Source organism: Hypanus sabinus, chromosome 4 (genome assembly GCF_030144855.1).
Source record: "Hypanus sabinus isolate sHypSab1 chromosome 4, sHypSab1.hap1, whole genome shotgun sequence".
Lineage (NCBI taxonomy): Eukaryota > Metazoa > Chordata > Chondrichthyes > Myliobatiformes > Dasyatidae > Hypanus > Hypanus sabinus.
The window spans coordinates 103,524,812-103,544,567 of record NC_082709.1 but is presented as its reverse complement, the minus strand read 5'-3'; the positions used below and the strand labels follow the sequence as shown (position 1 = coordinate 103,544,567).

The 19,756-nt window shown below is 44.6% G+C and overlaps 1 protein-coding gene across 1 annotated transcript in view; it reads left to right on the top strand.

Annotated features, from left to right (window-relative positions):
- The first annotated feature begins 10,993 nt into the window (after positions 1–10,993).
- The window catches only part of LOC132393052 (diamine acetyltransferase 1-like), a 28,586-nt gene continuing 19,823 nt past the window's right edge, over positions 10,994–19,756 (top strand). The window contains exons 1-3 of the mRNA XM_059967796.1: positions 10,994–11,237; positions 17,781–17,832; positions 17,926–18,009. Coding sequence (XP_059823779.1) covers positions 11,172–11,237; positions 17,781–17,832; positions 17,926–18,009 — 202 coding nt within the window. The 5' untranslated portion in view covers positions 10,994–11,171. The remainder of the gene's footprint in view (positions 11,238–17,780; positions 17,833–17,925; positions 18,010–19,756) is intronic.

The window sequence follows — 19,756 nt, the reverse complement described above, 5'->3', positions numbered from 1 at the left end:
AGTGAACTGTTTTATAAGTCTTTAACATCTCTAATTTGCATGGGAAATGTTGCCCAATATCCATTTTCTTAATAAAGAGCACACAGAGACCCAGAACAATCCAGCATGGATATATGTCTAGCCAGTTCATGCCAACCATGTTGTCCACCCAGCTAGCCCTAATTTCTTGCATTCAACCTATGTGCCTGTGCAGGTACCTATGTGATATTATTTTATCTACCTCAACCACATCTCCTGGCAGCTCATTCCGTATACTCACCACCCTCTGTGTGAAAATGTTGCTCCTCTGGTCTTTTTCTATCTTTCTCCACTCACCTTAAACCTACTGTATGCCACATTTATTTTTGAACTGATTTTTAAAATGCAACTGGCACTAGGTAAAGTGAGCATTCTGTGCAATTTGCTGTCCATTATGAAGAGTTGACATCTCTAAATTACATTGAACACAGAGTCCTTATCCAAACTCAAACTAGTGTATGAACTAATCCTTAAGTTGCGAAATATGAGGAGAGTAATTGTCTGAAAAGAAGATACGAACAACAAAAAAGTCTATTCTCCAAATTCTTTTTGATCACGCAATTACCTAATTAAAATGGCATTTGATAAGAGCAAGAACTTGCAAGGATAAACTGGCAAGAATTTGAAGGTTTCAATCAAGCTGGACCTTTTCTTTCATGGCTAATACCAGAGGAAATAATTAAGGTGATTGGAAGAAAGTATTGGTGGGATGTCGAAGGTCGATGTTTTACACAGTGAAACATCAGTGGTGAGTGTGTGGAATGTGTTGCTAAGGATGGTGGTAAAGGCAGATCCAATATTCAAAGTTCAGAGTAAATTTATTAATAAAGTATATATATGTCACCATATACAATCTGAAGATTCATATGGGCATACTTAATAAATCCATGATAGAATAACCACATAATAGAATCAATGAAAGGCCACACCAATGTGGGCATTCAACCAGTGTGCAAAAGACAATAAACTGCAAATACAAAAATTAATAAATAAACAATAAATATTGAGAACATGAGATGAGGAGCCCTTGAAAGTGACTGTTCCATCTGTTATAGGAACACTTCAATGATGGGGCAAGTGAAGTTGAGTGAGGTTATCCCTTTGGTTCAAGAACCTGGTGGTGTGAGTCCTGAGGTTCCTGTACTTTCTTCCTGATGGCAGAGACAAGAAAAGAGGGTCCATGATGATGGATGCTGCTTTTCCATGACAACGTTTCACGTAGATGTGCTCAATGACTGGAAGAGCTTTACCCATATCCATTACTTTTTGAAGGATTTTCTGTTCAAGGCATTGGTGTTTCCATACCAGGTTGTGATGCAGCCAGTCAATATACTCTCCACCCCATATAGAAACATAGAAAACCCACAGCACAATACAGGCCCTTTGGCCCACAATGCTGTGCCAAACATGTCCTTACCTTAGAAGTTACCTAGGGTTACCCATTGTTCTCTATTTTTCTAAGCTCCGTGTACCTGTCCAGGAGTCTCTTAAAAAACCCTATCGTGCCTCCACCACTGTCATCAGCAGCCCATTCCATGCACTCATCACTCCCTGAACATACCCCTGACATCTCCTCTGTACCTACTTCCAAGCACCTTAAAACTGTGCCCTCTTGTGTTAGCCATTTCAGCTCTGGGAAAAAGCCTTTGATTATCCCCCATGATCAATGCCTATAAAAGTTTCTCAAAGTTTTAGATGTGACGCCGAATCTTTGCAAATTTCTAAGTAGAGACGCTGCAATGCTTTCCTCATAATTGCACTTACGCGCTGGGCCCAGGACAGGTCTTCCAAAATAACAACACCAAGGAATTTAAATGTGCTGACCCTCTCCACCTCTGATCCTCTGATAAGGACTGGCTCATGGACCTTTGTTTTCCTCCTCCTGAAATCAATAATGAGGTCAAATAGATTTTCAATTTCCGTCCTATCTGCTGATTCCTCACCACCTTTGATTCAGCCAATGAGTATGGCATTGGAGCTGTGCTGAGTCACACAGTCAGAAGTGTAAAGCGAGTAGAGCAGGGAGCCAAGCACACAGACTTGTGGTGTGAAAGTGAAAATAGTGAAATATATTAGAGACATTAAAGAGACTCTTAGATAGGAACATGGATGAAAGAAAACTGGAAGGCGGTGCAGGGGGGAAGCATTAGATTATCTTGGAGTAAGTTAAAAAGTCTGGCACAACGTCACGGGCCAAAGGACTGACACAGTGCAGTACTCTTTTCTATGTTCTAATAAAGCCATTCTTTCACCTTTGAGATAAGGCTCGAAAGGAAAAACTACAATGTGGGATCAACCATTACAAACACCAGTGCTCATATGACGTACATTGTGTTTTCTACAGAAAGAGACAAAACTAAAGCATGACTTTGCCTTGTAGTTCAGTGGCATCACCATCACTGAATCCCCTACTACTAACATCCTGGGGGGTTACCATTGACAGGAAACTGAACTGCTCTAGCCATATAAACACCATGGCTACCAGAGCAGGTCAAAGGCTAGGAATCTTGTGGCGTGTAGCTCACCTCCTGACTCCCCAAAGCCTATCCACCATCTACAAGCTTCAGGTCAGGAGTGAAATGGAAGACTCACCACTTGCCTGGATGAGTGCAGCTCTATCAACACTCAAGAAGCTTGACATTATCCAGTGCAAGATAGCCAACTTGATTGGTACCCCTTCTACAAACATCCAGTCTCCCACCACCGATCAGCAGTTGCATCTACCTACACGATGCACTGCAACAACACACCAAAGTTCCTGAAGCAGCACCTTCCAGACCCGTGACCACTACCATTTAGAAGGACAAGAACAGCAGATACCTGGGAACACCATCACTTGGAAATTCCCCTCCAAGTCACTCACTATCCTGTCTCAGAAACATAGCGCCATTCCTCATTGGTCGCTGGGTCAAAATCATGGAAGTCCCTCCCTAACAGCACTTCAGGGACTGCAGTGGTTCAAGAAGACACCACCCCCTCAAGTGCAACTAGAGATGGGCAATAAATGCTGGCTTAGCTGGTGATGCCCACATCCCGTAAATGAATAAATAAAAAAGAATTATTAATGACTTTGTTCAAAACATTGACTTTGATACACACCATCTCAATTTAAGGTAAAATAACTTCTTATTTTGATCCTGATAAAAACAGTTATAAGGAAGAGGATGGCAGCAGTGATAGGGGACTCTATAGTCAGGGGGTCAGACAGGCAATTCTGTGGACGCAGAAAAGAAACTCAGATGGTCGTTTGCCTCCCAGGTGTCAGGGTCCGGGTTGTTTCACATCGTGTTCACGATATCCTGAAGAGGGGAGGAGAACAACCAGAGGTCGTGGTACATATTGGTACCAACGACATAGTTAGGAAAAGGGAGGAGGTCTTGAAAACAGACTACAGGGAGTTAGGAAGGAAGTTGAGAAGCAGCACCTCAAAGGTAGTAATCTCGGGATTACTTCCTGTGCCAGGTTACAGTGAGTATAGGAATAGAATGAGGTGGAGGATAAATGTGTGGCTGAGGGATCAGAGCGAGGGCAGGGATTCAGATTTCTGGATCTTTGGGACCTCTTTTGGGGCAGGCGTGACCTGTACAAAAAGGATGGGTTGCACTTGAATCCCTGGGGACCAACACCCTGACAGAGAGGTTTGCAAAGGCTTTTGGGGAGAATTTAAACTTGAATTGCTGGTGGGGTGGGAACCAAACTGAAGCAACGGAGGAAGAGGCGGTTGGCTCACAAATAGAGAAAGCTTATAGGGAGAGGGAGGATAGGAAGATGATAGAGAAGGGATGCCCTCAGACCAATGGTTTGAGATGTGTCTAGTTTAATGCAAGGAGTATTATGAACAAAGCAGATGAGCTTAGAGTGTGGATGTTATGGAGCTATGATGTTGTGGCCATTACAGAGACTTGGATGGCTCAGGGGCAAGAATGGTTACTTCAAGTGCCAGGCTTTAGATGTTTCAGAAAGGACAGGGAGGGAAGCAAAAGAGGTGGGGGCATGGCACTGTTGATCAGAGATAGTGTCACAGCTTCAGAAAAGGTGGACACCATGGAGGGATTGTCTACGGAGTCTCTGTGGGTGGAGGTAAGGAACAGGAAAGGGTCAATAACTTTACTGGGTGTTTTTTATAGACCACCCAATAGTAACAGGGACATCAAGGAGACAGATTCTGCAAAAGTGTAATAATAACAGGGTTGCTGTGGTGAGAGATTTTAATTTCCCAAATATTGATTGGCATCGTCCCTGGAGCAAGGAGTTTAGATGCGGTGGAGTTTGTTAGGTGTGTTCAGGAAGGTTTCTTGACAAACTTTGTAGATAAGCCTACAAGAGGAGAGGCTGTACTTGATCTGATATTGGAAAATGAACCTGGTCAGGTGTCAGGTCTCTCAGTGGGAGAGCATTTTGGAGATAGTGAACACAATTCTATCTCCTTTACCATGGCATTAGAGAGGGAAAAGAAAGTGTTTAATTGGAGAAAGGGGAAATGTAAGGCTTCAGGCAGGAACTTGGAAGCATAAACTGAGAACAAATGTTCTCAGGGAAATATACAGAAGAAATGTGGCAAATGTTCAGGGGATATTTGTGTGGAGTTCTGTTTAGATACATTCCAATGAGACAGAGAAAGGATGGTAGGGTACAGGAACCGTGGTGTACAAAGGCTGTTGTAAATCTAGTCAAGAAGAAAAGAAGAGCTTACAAAAAGTTCAAAAAACTAGGTAATGATAGAGATCTAGAAGGTTACAAGTCTAGCAGGAAGGAGTTTAAGAATGAAATTAGGAGAGCCAGAAGGGGCCATGAGAAGGCCTTGGCAAGCAGGATTAAGAAAAACCCCAAGGCATTTTCCAAGTACATTAAGAGCAAGATGATAAGACGTGAGAGAATAGGGCCAATCAAGTGTGTCAGTGGAAAAGTGTGTATGGAATCGGCGGAGATAGCACAGGTACTTAATGAATACTTTGCTTCAGTATTCACTACAGAAAAAGATCTTGGCAATTGTAGGGATGACTTACAGTGGATTGAAAAGCTTGAGCATATAGATATTAAGAAAGAGAATGTGCTGGAGCTTTTGGAAAGCATCAAGTTGGATAAGTCACTGGGTCTAGATGAGATGTACCCCAGGCTACTGTGGGGGGGGGGGGGTGGGAGGGGTGGGGGTGGAGATTGCTGAGCCTCTGGCAATTATCTTTGCATCATCAATGAGAAAGGGAGAGGTTCCGGAGGATTGGAGGGCTGCGGATGTTGTTCCCTTATTCAAGAAAGGGAGTAGAGATAGCCAAGGAAATTATAGACCAGTGAGTCTTACCTCAGTGGTTGGTAAATTGATGGAGAAGATACTGAGAAGCAGGATTTATGAACAGTTGGAGAGGCATAATATGATTAGGAAAAGTCAGCATGGCTTTGTCAAAGGCAGGTCATGCCTTCTGAGCCTGACTGAATTTTTAGAGGTTGTGACTAAACACATTGATAAATGTAGTGTATATGGATCGCAGCACATCATTTGATAAGGTACCCCATGCAAGGCTTATTGAGAAAGTAAGGAGGCATGGGATCCAAGGGGACATTGCTTTGTGGATCCTGAACTGGCTTGCCCACAGAAGGCAAAGAGTGGTTGTAGATGGGTCATATTCTGCATGGAGGTCGGTGACCAGTGGTGTGCCTCAGTGATTTTTCTGGTACCCCTACTCTTCACGATTTTTACGTGACCTGGATGAGGAAGTGGAGAGACGGGTTAGTAAATTTGCTGATGACACAAAGGTTAGGGGTGTTGTGGATAGTGTGGAGGGCTGTCAGAGTTTACAGCAAGACAATGATAGGATGCAAAACTGGGCTGAGAAGTGTCAGATGGAGTTCAACCCAGATAAGTTTGAGTTGGTTCCTTTTGGTAGGTCAAATATGATGGCAGAATATGGTACTAATGGTAAGACTCTTGGCAGTGTGGAAGATCAGAGGGATCTTGGGGTTTGAATCCATAGGACACTCAAAGCTGCTGCATAGGTTGACTTTGTGGTTAAGAAGGCATACGGTGTATTGGCCTTCATCAACTGAGGGATTGACTTTAAGAGCTGAGAGGCAATGTTGCAGTTATGTAGGACCCTGGTCAGACCCCACTTGGAGTACTGTGCTGGTCACCTCACTACAGGAAGGACGTGGAAACCATAGAAAGGGTCCAGAGGAGATTTACAAGGATGTTGCCTGGATTGGGGAGAATGTCTTATGAGAATAGGTTGAGTGAACTTGGCCTTTTCTCCTTGGAGTGACGGAGGATGAGAAGTGATCCCCCTAGTCAGCCTACAGGTTAATGAGAGGCATTGATTGTGGATTGTCAGAGGCTTTTTCCCAGGGCTGAAATGGCTAGCACAAGAGGGCACAGTTTTAAGGTACTTGGAAGTAGGTAGAGAGGAGATATCAGGGGTAAGTTTTTTTATGCAGAATGTGTGGAATGGGCTGCCAGTGACGGTGGTGGAGGCAGATACAATAGGGGCTTTTAAGAGACTCGACAGGTACATGCTCAGAAAAATAGAGACCTATGGGTAACCCTAGGTAATTTCTAAGTTAAGGACATGTTTGGCACAGCTTTGTGAGCCTAAGGGCCTGTATTGTGCTGTAGGTTTTCTATGTTTCTAACAGTTCTGCAGGTCATGCAAGTGTACAATGAAGGCTACAGAGCAGGGGTTACCAAACATTTCCTGCCGTGGATCCCTACCATTAACCGAAGGATTAATGAGAACCCGTATTGTGGAGAGATGCAGTTTGGGAAAACATCGGTAACTCCATGGTAGATGACAGGACTGGTTTGATTAAAGTCTGCCATACATTATCCACACTTTTTGATGAAGACTATGCCCATGAGGATGGTGCATAGGAATTACTAGATGAGGAAAGACCAAGGTCCATCTAGTTCTCCTTGTACCACCCTGCTGGTTGCATAAGCAACAGTAATGGCATTTTTGACTAAATATGGCAATTACTCCATCTACAAATGAGGTAAGGAAGACACAAGTGTAAAATTTAGCAAACTAAGTCACCTGGTAGCTAGATGTGACATTCTGATAACAGTTCCCTCCATTAAGAACAGAACTCTGCTTCAAAGGAAGCATGTTGCTTAGAGTATTGCTCAATGACATGAGTTTCTGCTGATTTGCTTTGGTGGTAGGCTCCGTATGCTAGTTCTGCCTGCTTGTTGTTGTCTACTTTGTCACTTGGTTTGAAAGGCTCTATCATAACATCGCCAGGACATCTTTTCCAGAGAGCTTGCAATGTTATTTGTTATTCAGGATGTGTTCAATGTTTATTCTCCATTTTGTACTATTCGTATTATTTAAATTTTATCATTTGCTTGTTTGATCTACTTTGACCACCAAACCCCGTTAGCCATGCTCTTCAGATTGCCTTGGGCACTTTGAATCACATGTCATCTTTGCATACTTTGAATGTCAATTGATGGATGTCCCCTCCCTCCACTAGGTTCTGAAGAAGGCCTGAAACATCGACTGTTTATTCATTTTCATCAGTGCTCCCTGACCTGTTGAGTTCCTCCAGCATTTTGTATGTGTTCCAACACCAGGTGAGATTATACCATTGGAATTAGATGGATAGGACTCCAGTTATTCCTTGCAATCATAGTGACTTATCCAGTTTCATGTGGGGACACAAATGCATCCAGTATGGATGAAAAGGAGAAAGTGAAGATAGCCCCAGTGTTGCCACATTTTAATAAAAGCAACAGGATAAGCACTAATTGCTAATTGTTCTCCAAATGTCTACAATCATTGTTAAACACAATTATTCTGAAGCTGCTGCTTGAAGTATTCCCAGAAATATCTCATACCAAGAAAGGATGGAATAGAGGAAAGGAAAACAGAAAAGAGAAGGGAAAACACTAGATAAGGAGAATGAAGGAAGGGGTAAAATGGAGAAGAGCTGAAAGATGAAGAAAGGGAGTCTAAAAGTGAAAAGGAAGCAGATGGTGAAGCAGAGTCACAGAGCATTACAGCTCAGAAACTGGTCCAAACCAGCCTGGTCTTCTGCCTCGTCCTGTTTACCTGCACCTGGGCCATACACCTCCACACCTCTCACATCCAGGTACCTATCCAAACCAGCCTGGTCTTCTGCCTCGTCCCGTTTACCTGCACCTGGGCCATACACCTCCACACCTCTCACATCCAGGTACCTATCCAAACCAGCCTGGTCTTCTGCCTAGTCCTGTTTACCTCCACACCTCTCACATCCAGGTACCTATCCAAACCAGCCTGGTCTTCTGCTTAGTCCTGTTTACCTCCACACCTCTCACATCCAGGTACCTATCCAAACCAGCCTGGTCTTCTGCTTAGTCCTGTTTACCTCCACACCTCTCACATCCAGGTACCTATCCAAACCAGCCTGGTCTTCTGCTTAGTCCTGTTTACCTCCACACCTCTCACATCCAGGTACCTATCCAAACCAGCCTGGTCTTCTGCCTAGTCCTGTTTACCTCCACACCTCTCACATCCAGGTACCTATCCAAACCAGCCTGGTCTTCTGCTTAGTCCTGTTTACCTCCACACCTCTCACATCCAGGTACCTATCCAAACTTCTCGTAAATGTTACAATTGAACTTGCTTCTACCACTTCCGCTGGCAGCTTGTTCCACATTCTCACCACCCTCTGAGTGAAGATGTTCCTTCAGATTCCCCTTAAATATTTCATATTTCATCCTTAACCTGTAATTTATAGTTCTAGTCTCACCCAACCTGAGGGGAAAAATCCCACAAGCATTCACCCTATCTACATTCCCCATAATTTTGCAAAGCTCCATATTTTGCACTTCAGTGAATTAAGTCCTAATGAGGAACTGAGGATATTAAAAAAAAGCATTTTGAACCTATGTAACCTCTGGCTAAAAGAATAATTGGGACTGAATAGGAATTTTTGAACTACGGTAAACTCTGTCTTCAGCAGTTAGCTAAAACTGGCTTATCCTAGTTGGTTTGCAGAGAGACATTGAGAGTTTGATAACATTGTATATTGTACCCTCGTTTGAGTAGGTGAAGGGGGACTCACCAATGAGGACAGGAATGAACATCCATCTGTAATTAAGTCAGAGCATAGCAAAGGGAATAACTGATAAGGACTGGACTGTCATAATGCGGGTGTTGGGAGTGGACCCAAAAGCAAGACACAGACACTGAACTACCAGGAACAGGACTAGGCATGAGAAGGAAGCAAGGGATGCGAGGAAGAAAGGACACTGGACATGACAAAGGCCCCGGACGAGACAAGGACTCTGGGCCTGGCCTAGGACTTGACAAGGACAGCGGAACCAGGACATGGAACTGGGAACTAGGAGCCTGGGCTTGGACTCCGAGCCAGAGACGGGACAAGGACCCAGAACCTGGGTCTTGACTTGGGCTCGGACTCTAGAAATAGGCTCGAACAAGACATGGCTACAGGATGAGGAGAGGCACAGGACTGGACGTGAGACTCCTGGACAGGACAAGGGAATCCCAGCACTGGGCTGGGCAAGGTACTCCTGGGCTGGGTGAGGCACAACGACAAGATGAGAACACAGAGCCCTGGACGAGGGAGAACAGGAACGCAGAACACAGAGTCAAGGTAGAGGCAGGAACATGGACCCCTCCTGGGTACAGGATGTAGGGCCAGGACTCATTAGACAAAACACAGAAGCGGGACCCCTCCTTGGATACAGAACATAGGGCTGAGACTCATAACACAGAACGCTGAACACGATGAGACAGTTCCCAATGCTAAGAAGTGGCAAAGCGGCCGGACCTACCTAGCGAAGGCTTAGACACGGACAGACAGTTCCAAACAGGGCAAGGCTCCAGGCAGAGGCAGGGTGAGGCAAGACAAGGCTCCAGGTACAGGTTGCAGGCAGGGCTTCAGAGGGAAGGAAGGGAACAGTTCAGCCTCAGGGTAACAGCAATGACAGCCTGATTTACCCAATTTAGGCAAAGACCGGGAGGGATAGATTCCACTATAGGGTAATGGCAAGGACAGCCTGACTTACCCCAGAGGCAAGGACAGGATACCGACAGGACAAACCCACACAGAGGCTAGGACAGGACACTGACAAGACGAATCCCACAGAGACAAGGACAGGATACTGACAAGACGAACCAGCAACCAGCCTCGAACCCAGGCCCAAAGACGAGAATCAGGTGCCTACGATTAAGCCCAAATGAGACAAGGGAATGCCGGAAGACATGGAGTCTGGAGTCCACAGACCGGACCGTAAGCTGGAACGCGGACTTCACGGACCAGACCATGACATGGACAGCACATCCATCTGTAATTAAGCCTTAATCTTGCAGACTCTCTTTTCTGTAACTAAGGTTCTCACCAACAGACTTGATGGGTGTACCATTTCAAATGACATCTTGCAAAAGTAAATATATGGTTGTAATCAGAGAGAGTGGGCCCACTGGTGGTGGCAGTACTTCTGACAACTCCTGCAGGAGGATGTGCAATAAACTGATGTAAGCTGGTCTCCGGAGGGTTATTCAGATTCTACTTTAACACTAACTTATTCAACCTTGCCCTGTAACTCAGGTCCTCAAGGCCCTGCAACATCCTTGTACATTTTCTCCCCACTCTTTCAAGCTTTCTTGTAGGTTGGTGACCAGAACTGTACACAATAATCAACATTCAGCTTCAATAACATCTTTTGCAACTTATTCATGGCATCCCAACTCCAATACTCTGTACCCTGATTTATGAAGACCAATGTGCCAAAAGGTCTCTTTACAACCCTATCCACCCATGATGCCACTTTCAAGGAATTATACCCACGTCCCTTTGTTCTACTGTGCAGGTTAGCGCCCTACCATGCACTGTATAAATCTCACCCTGGTTAATCATTCTGATTAACGAGAACGTGGGGAGAATGATTTAGGATTAACATTGGATTTTGGTGATGGAGGAGGAGGAGAGGGTCACGGATGGGTTAGGTTGGGGTGACAGGCAGCGGCGTGGCGGAGGCGGGGCGAGTCAGAGGAAGAGGTAGGAGTGTCGTTCTGGGCTTGGTTCGCAGCAGACGAGAGATTGCGGCTGTCGGCCGAAGCTGGCTGTTTAGAGGCGGTGGTTCGGATGAAGAAAAGCTTCCTCCTGCTCCTGCGGTACCAAGGACTCAGGAGGCGGTCGAAGAGCAAACGGCGGAAATGGCGAGCTTCATCGTGCGGACGGCGACTGCCCGCGACTGCACCGACATCCTCCGCCTGATCAAGGTGCGACTCGGACCCCTCGGCCTCTCCCCCGATCCTCCTTGCGTTCTTCCGTTCCCCGCTCGTCCTCTTGGCATCCTCTCCCCGATTCCCCCCACCCTCGGCTTCACCCCCACTGCCCCGATCCTGCCACCCTCGGCTTCACCCCCCGTCTCCCGATCCTGCCACCCTCGGCTTCACCCCCACTGCCCCGATCCTGCCACCCTCGGCTTCACCCCCACTGCCCCGATCCTGCCACCCTCGGCTTCACCCCCCGTCTCCCGATCCTGCCACCCTCGGCTTCACCCCCCCCCCCGTCTCCCGATCCTGCCACCCTCGGCTTCACCCCCCGTCTCCCGATCCTGCCACCCTCGGCTTCACCCCCCCCCCGTCTCCCGATCCTGCCACCCTCGGCTTCACCCCCCCCGTCTCCCGATCCTGCCACCCTCGGCTTCACCCCCCCCCCGTCTCCCGATCCTGCCACCCTCGGCTTCACCCCCCGTCTCCCGATCCTGCCACCCTCGGCTTCACCCCCCCCCCGTCTCCCGATCCTGCCACCCTCGGCTTCACCCCCCCCCCCCGTCTCCCGATCCTGCCACCCTCGGCTTCACCCCCCGTCTCCCGATCCTGCCACCCTCGGCTTCACCCCCCGTCTCCCGATCCTGCCACCCTCGGCTTCACCCCCCCCCCCGTCTCCCGATCCTGCCACCCTCGGCTTCACCCCCCCCGTCTCCCGATCCTGCCACCCTCGGCTTCACCCCCCCCCCCCGTCTCCCGATCCTGCCACCCTCGGCTTCACCCCCCCCCGTCTCCCGATCCTGCCACCCTCGGCTTCACCCCCCCCGTCTCCCGATCCTGCCACCCTCGGCTTCACCCCCCCCCGTCTCCCGATCCTGCCACCCTCAGCTTCACCCGCCCCCCCCCCACCGCCCCGATCTAGCCCTCTCGGCTTCAACTCCCCGATTTTGCCACTTTCGGCTTCACACCCCCCCCCCCATTTTGTCACCGTCTGCTGCCCCACCACCCCGAAATCGCCACCCTCGGCTCCCCCTCCTCCCCCGATCTTGCCACCCTCGGCTTTCCCCCCCGGACCCCCATTTCGGTTTCCTCTCTCTAACCCAGTCGAGCAGCGCCGCGGGGAATGGGGTCAGTTGGTTCAGAGCGATGCGTGTTGTGTTTGTTTTGAAAAGTCGTTGGCCTGTCACCTTTCGGCATCTGACAGGCACTGGCTTAATTCGTCATGTTGCTGCGAAACTTGTGAAGTTGTTTTGGTAACTCCCCTCTGTGGTTTGATGTTGCCATTTCAGAGGCGTAGGGTCGTGTCTAGATTGGGGCCAGTTTAACCGATGGCCGAGAAGTTACGTGTTGTCTCAAGGCTCCAATAATTCTTGATCCTGGCTTCCGGTCAGGACTTGTTTGTCTGAACATTTTCCCCACAACCGATGTTCCATTTTCCTCCCGCATTTCAAATACAGTGGATTCTGGCTTATTGGGACACATCAAGACCAATTAAGCATCTGCCCCAATTATCCAAAGTTCCATGGAAATAGTTAAAAAGGGATTTTTTTAAAAAAAGGCAAACTACTGTTTAACTGAGTAACACGTTGTACATTTAACTGAAATACAGAATGAATTAGAAAACTATCAATATTACTGCAAAACCGTGTATTAGTTTGTATACACTGGCTGGTATTTTGTTTTGTTTGTGTAAATTAATAAAATCAGTGCAGGTAATAGACTGACTTCATTGCTTTTCTGCATGAATTAGTTTCATAATCCAACAATAAATTCCCTGTGTAGTCACGAGCTCAAGTGTAGTTGTGTCATTTTTATCAGTTTTCTTGTCTTCATGTTCCCTGCCTTGCTTTCTACAGTTGCAACCTCCAAATCATCATGTTCATTGTAACATTCAAAGTTATTGTCAATACTTCACATTTTGTGTAGTACTTACTGAATTAGTGAAATTGTTTAAATTTTACTCCCTTCCTGTTTCTGGCACCTCCAAGCCTGAATACTTGAAACCACAGTGAGTAAAGCAGTTCCGAATTATCTATCACTGACAAACTGCAAAAGATTAACCCTTGCACTCACTTCCTTGGCTGTTGAAAATTATGTCAGCTGACTTTTCTTTAATTGTTTCAAGAACGTGGTTCACCAACTTTCTGCAATACAATGTCTTTAAACTTTTTATGATTCCCTTATCCTTTGGCTTCAACAAGGATATTGGCAGGAAGAAGTTCCAGCTGGATGTCTCAAACATTGGATGTCTCAGGGTGTGCTGCACAATTGTCAACAAGCAGAAGAATTTTGTTTGATTTTTGCTGTAGCTCCATATACTAACCCTAAGTCATCTGCACATTTTTATTAGCATAGTATTCAATTGGTAAACTATCCATTCCTAATCCTTGAAAGCATTGAGGTTTAATGCTTTTCCCAATAACCAACAATTTCTTTTTTAAATCAGTTCCTGATGTATTTGAACAACACAACAGTTAAAACGATCCATTGCTTTTTTTTTGAACCTGATAGTGTGTGTTTGTAGCAAAGGGAACAGTCCAGAGTGGCACAATTTTTTTTTAAAAAAGGCCTATTTCGTCAGCATTGTAGTTATCATCTGCACAAGATTTTTGAAGCACATCGGGGAGTTTTGTAGAATTCCACGTTTCTGCACTTACAGCATCAGCACTATCTTTCTTGCCATGTATTTTCTTGAATTTAATCTGCCTACATTTCCAACCAAGATAACCACCCGTTGCTTTAAAAGCTTCATGACTCAGCTAGGCATCTCTTCTGACTTGTTTTTCAACATTGCTCCACACTTCAGCCAGTCACAATGGTTAAACCATTTGATTGAGGGCCTCTTCAACATCTGCGTTCTTACCTTCATGCTTTTATCTTCTCCCAGTTTATCTTGTAAGTGTACCTGGGCATACAATTGTAGATTTTGGCACTCCCAGCTGACAATGAGTGGTGTTAGGCAGATGGCTTTTAACTTGGTACAGTAAGAAAATTTTGTTGGCTAATGTCAAATCTTTTCATAGCAATGGTCTCAAAAACTTTTTTATAAGTCAAAATTTGTGGTAAACTATATATACCTGTCTGGACACGCCCCTCTGCTGACTGCTCCTGTGGCTCCTCCCACAGACCCCTGTATAAAGGCGATTGGGGCACTGCTCCTCCCTCAGTCTCCGAGATGTCGGGCTCCCTTTTTGCTGCTAATAAAAGCCTATCATTCACTTCCTGTCTCCGAGAGTTATTGATGGTGCATCAAAATTTAAAAAAAATACATTAAAAATCAGACCAGTCAGCTGAAATGGATAACATAGCAGAAGCACATGCAACTGTTCGCTACAAGCACAGCATCGTGTCTAATGACCTCACAAATGCACGTGACTGACCATCTCCAGCCTCAGTTAAGTGGCACAGTGTCTCAAATAAGCAAATGGAATCCTGGCTATTTTCTCAATTAGTTTTTGTTATTGTTCTACATAAGCGGCTGCCCCAATTAACTGGAATCCACTGTATTACTGCACTCTAGCAAAAGAATCAAAGTGGAGTTCATGGCCTTGGTGAGAGAAAAGGTTTTGGAACGGAGAAAGAAGTTGTGCTATGGGATTGCTCTGCTCAGAGTAGGTAGGCATGGACTGATGGGCCAAATGGAGGCCTCTGAAATCATAGTAAGTTACAGTATCTCCACTTGCCCTTTACTTCAGCAGTGTCCTAACTCTATCCATGCTATTTTTCGCAAGACTTAATTTTTGAACTAGCTTTTGAGAAGGATATGGATGATGTAAATTTAATCTTGGGTATGGTTACTTGAACCTTGCTAATTCCATTCCCCTTGTACGGCTGCCACCACACCTGAACTAGTCTATGCTGCTGCTTGAACTTCTCAGCATCATTTTATTTTGTCATTAACTAAAAACTATATAGATTAAATTATTCTTCTCTAGAAGAGGTGCATCGTGAAGATAAGGGTCCTGAGAAAAATATTTCCTCCATGATGTTTTCTTGGAGTCACAGTGAAGATGCTGGCTGAGTTGCTGCCACGGCTTCAGTGACCAAGGTTCAGCCCTGATCTCTGGTGCTGTTATAACCATATAACCATATAACAATCACAGCACAGAAACAGGCCATCTCGGCCCTCCTAGTCCGTGCCGAACTCTTAACCTCACCTAGAGATTGGTTGTGGAGTTTGCTGTGAGTGTGGAATTTACATATTTTCCCCTTTGTTTCCTGGTATTCTCCCACATGTCAAAGGCCTGCAGGTTGGTGGGTTAATTGTTTGCTCTTAATTGCCCCTAGTGTGCAGGCCTAGAATATAGAATCTGAGTAGAGTTGATGAGCATAGTGGGATTAATAAAAGTGGGTGGCTAGTAGACCGTGAGGACTCTACAGTTTAAAGAGCCTGTTTCTGTGCTGTACGTCTCTTTGGAGACACAAACCAGTGAAGCACTTCAATGCAGCCCTATCACAAACACGAAATCCAAAGCAACACACACAAAATGCTAGGGGAACTCAGCAGGCCAGGCAGCATCTATGGAGAAGAGTAAACAGTTGACTTTTCGGGGCGAGACTTTTCATTGAACTTGCATCTATCATCTGCTTTAACTCTCCTGGCACCTGTTAAAAGTGCTGCTAAGTCAGTTGTAGCCTGTTTCATAGGCAAGTGCAGTGGGCAGTTTGAGCAGTGCCATTAATGACTGAATGCCTGCCTTTACTCCACTTTGAATGTTGTTTTGGGGTTTTGGTGCTCATTTCAGTGTACCCCCGGGCATCTCTGGCAGTGAGATGTGCTCTTTGGTAAATGTAGTTTGTGCAAGATGAGGAAACCACAATACAACAATAATGCACTTGTTGTTGAGGGTGGGGGTGGATTTGATATAACCTTTAAAAAGTCACATCAAGGGCTGTGAATCAGACAGCTCTTGGAAGAACTAGCACAGAAATACTGAGCTCAGAATTCTGCCTGTATCCTTTAGTCCTGGTGCTTGGGCTAGATGACAGCCTGGATATTGCAGAAGGAATAACTGTGATGATTAGAATATGTTTTCTTTTTATGGAATAGATTGGACTTCAGCTTTAAGTAGAGTTAAACACATTAGGATGTTTCCTGATGGGCTTTGAGGTAACGTCTCATCCAAAGATATCAAATATTGTCACTTTTAGGCATAATTATTACCAAACAACTTTCTTAGCCCAAAGAAATTTTATATTGTACATTTCATGAGATACTTCCATCCACCCATGCATCTTTTTCCGCTCTTGCTTTTGCACTGAATTAATGTGCTTTTGCTAGCTGAAACCCTCTGCTCCAGTGCACTATTTTCAGACTGTGAAAACATCCTGTTGCTAGCAGGAACGTGATTTACCATAAACTGCTACATAGGCCACCGATTACAAAATCTGGGGCTCTCCATGCTAAAAGAGCAACATCGTGACAGAAGAAATTCAAAACATAACTGAAAAGTGGGAGTCTGAAAATGAGAAATGAATCTTAGTGGTATTTATTTTGGGCGTTTTATTGAATATCACTGTTCAGCAATTATTAATCATCATGTGCCTTGTCATATAACGTGGACAATCATGATCTTAACCATGTCCATGATTATTCTTGGCAAATTTCTCTACTGAAGTGACTTGCTATTGCCTTCTTCTGGGCAGTGTCTTTACAAGATGGCGACTCCAGCCATTATCAGTACTCTTCAGAAGTTGTCTGCCTGGGGTCAGTGGTTGCATAACCAGGATTTGTGATCTGCACCAGCTGCTCATATGACCATCCACCACCTGCTCCCATGGCTTCAGGTGACCCTGGTCGGGGGGCTATACAAGTGCTCCACTTTGCCCAAGGGTGATTTGTGAAGGGGAGAAGCACCTTACACCTCCTTTGGAAGAGATGTATCTCCACCCCACCCCCTATTAATAGTGTTCACTTTTATCTGTTTATCAATTATCAATCATGAAGCAGTAACTTGTATCATGTTACATTTCTGAAATGTTTTCGCTATCAGTACAAACGCATGGGCAAGACATCACATAGTGTCAATTGTGCACTTTGGCTCACTGCTATCCAATTGTTTCTGCTTGCAAAGAAAAAAAGTTTGCATAGAAAAGCTGCCAGAAGATGTTGGCATAATATTCATTCAACCGTCTTGGAAACAACATCCTGCTTTTCAATTTGCCATTAATGTTGGAAAAATAACTCCAAAAAACACTGGAAAAGGTGTTTAAAAATCAAAGCCAAAAACATGACACATTTCATGGAAAGTGCGTTGTTGGAAGTGGAGGGGGAATGGCTCGTTCATACTGGCAAAAAAACAAACTCCTGGAGGAACTGTGCAAAACCATCTGGCATATGAAACCCATCTGCAAAACCAACAGGCAATCCTGAAAGGAATTGAAACTGCTTTAAACAGAGGACAGAGAGGGAAATTTGCTGTGCTTTTTTTTCTCAATCGCTTGCAGGTTATTCCCTAAAATTGATATACTGAATATAATTTCAATGTTTAGAATAACTGTAATATTTGGAGTTAAATGTTCAATGTTTCTTTTGTGGTTGCTATCCAGGAACTTGCAAGATATGAAGAGATGGAACATCGTGTGAAATTAACTGAAAAAGGTACTGTCTGTAACCTTGCATAAACTATTTTGTCATTTTTCCTCCATGAAATCATTGTATCTTAGTAAATATTGCCAACAATTCATGCTGCAGACCTACTTGACGATGGCTTTGGGGAACATCCATATTATCACTGCCTTGTTGCAGAAGTGCCAGCAGAATATGCAACTTGTGAAGGTAAAATTTACTTTTCAGCTGCAAGTATTTTGCAGTTTTCTGATTTTGACATGCTATATATTTGTTAATCTCTCTGAGTCAACGCATTGTGATGTTTAAATACACTTTAATAAAACTGTATATAGAGATTCATTTTGTTAAGTTTGTTTTTCCTGAACACAGTAAAACACCCTTCAAAAGTTTTTATTATAACAAAGGTGTTCAAGTGATTTGCTTAGGAATTTATGTAGGCTTCCTTTGTTAAAAAAACATTCAGCATTATAATGGAAATTGTTTACAAAGTACCAAACAAATGCCAGTGATAGAAATCTGAAATAAAATTAGCAAATGCTGGAGATATTCAGAGCTCAGACAGTGCCTGTGGAGAGAAAAACTTTTCATCTGAATTGAAATGGGTACCATTTCAATGGAGTTCGGTGTTTAGTTCTGATGTCATCTGTAAGGAATTTGTACATCCTCCCCATGGAGTGCGTGCGTTTTCTCCAGGGTCATTGGTTTCCTCCCACAGTCCAAAGATGTACTGGTTAGTAGGTTAATTGGTCATTATAAAGTTTCCCATCATTAGGCTAGGGCTAAATTGGTGAGTTGCTGGTGGTGTGCTCGAAAGGCCAGAATGGACTAGATAAATGGATAGATTTGCTAGTAGAGCGGCTGCTGATATTTTGTAGCATTAGTTAACCAGACAAGATGAATGGTATACTGTATACTGCTTGTTATAGTAACCAGTGTTAATGTTACATTGTGAACATGTTGGGGCTTCTGATATTTGTCTTCTTTCACTTTTGGATCCTGGTTCCAAAGCAGCCTTGAAGATCTAGTATGAGCTGGATCTGCTAGTCTCTTATTGTATGAAGGGACTCAGATTTAATACTATATATCCAGAGCGCTGGCTTCCAACTCTAGATTGTGGTAGCAGCAGAAGATCCATTTCGAGGTCTGAGAGCTTGCCATGTAAGTAATTGAAAGTGTTATGGAGGCACAACTGGTAGAACCATTGTTTCACTGATCCAGCGACCCAGTTGCAATTCTAATTCTGGTGCTCTCTGTGTGGAGTTTGCATGTTCTCCCTATGACTGCATGGGTTTCCCCCTGATACTTGGATTTCCTCCTCATCCCCAAAACATGTAGGTTGGTAAGTTAATTGCTGATTTTAACTTATTTTAACTGTTGTACCAGTGAGTGGCAAAATTTGCTGGGGGGAGGGAGGAAGGGGAGGGAGATGTGGATGGGTACAGTGGGATTAATGTAGATGATTTCTTCATGGTCAACACAGACTCAGTGGGCCAAAAGGCCTATTTCTGTCCTGTATGACTATATGTTTGAAATGAAATTACTTGAATGTGACATTTTTACCTTTTTTGAATATCTGGTACGTGTTTTCAATAATGTTGAATGTATTCTCTCAATTTATCCCCAATCTTCAGGTTACAGTCTGTAGCTTCGCCATGTACATGGTCCTAGACGTGTACATGGGTGGGCGGGCTGGTAACTGAAAGATCCATTAACATTAGATGATCTTGATAAGAGGTAAGGCCTAAAGGGATGTGCTACTTGAAATATTTATTGAAAGAGAGAAGAAGAAAGGCAGTGACAGCATTGTAGATCAGAAGTACTGGATGATTGACCGTCTCGGACTCCAGTTTTTAAAAAGTTAGTAATAATTACCATTGTGCTGGCTTTTTGGAAATTTAAGCCAAAGCGTGACAGGCTCTGAAAATTTGGAACTGATTGGGGTTTGACTTGAGGT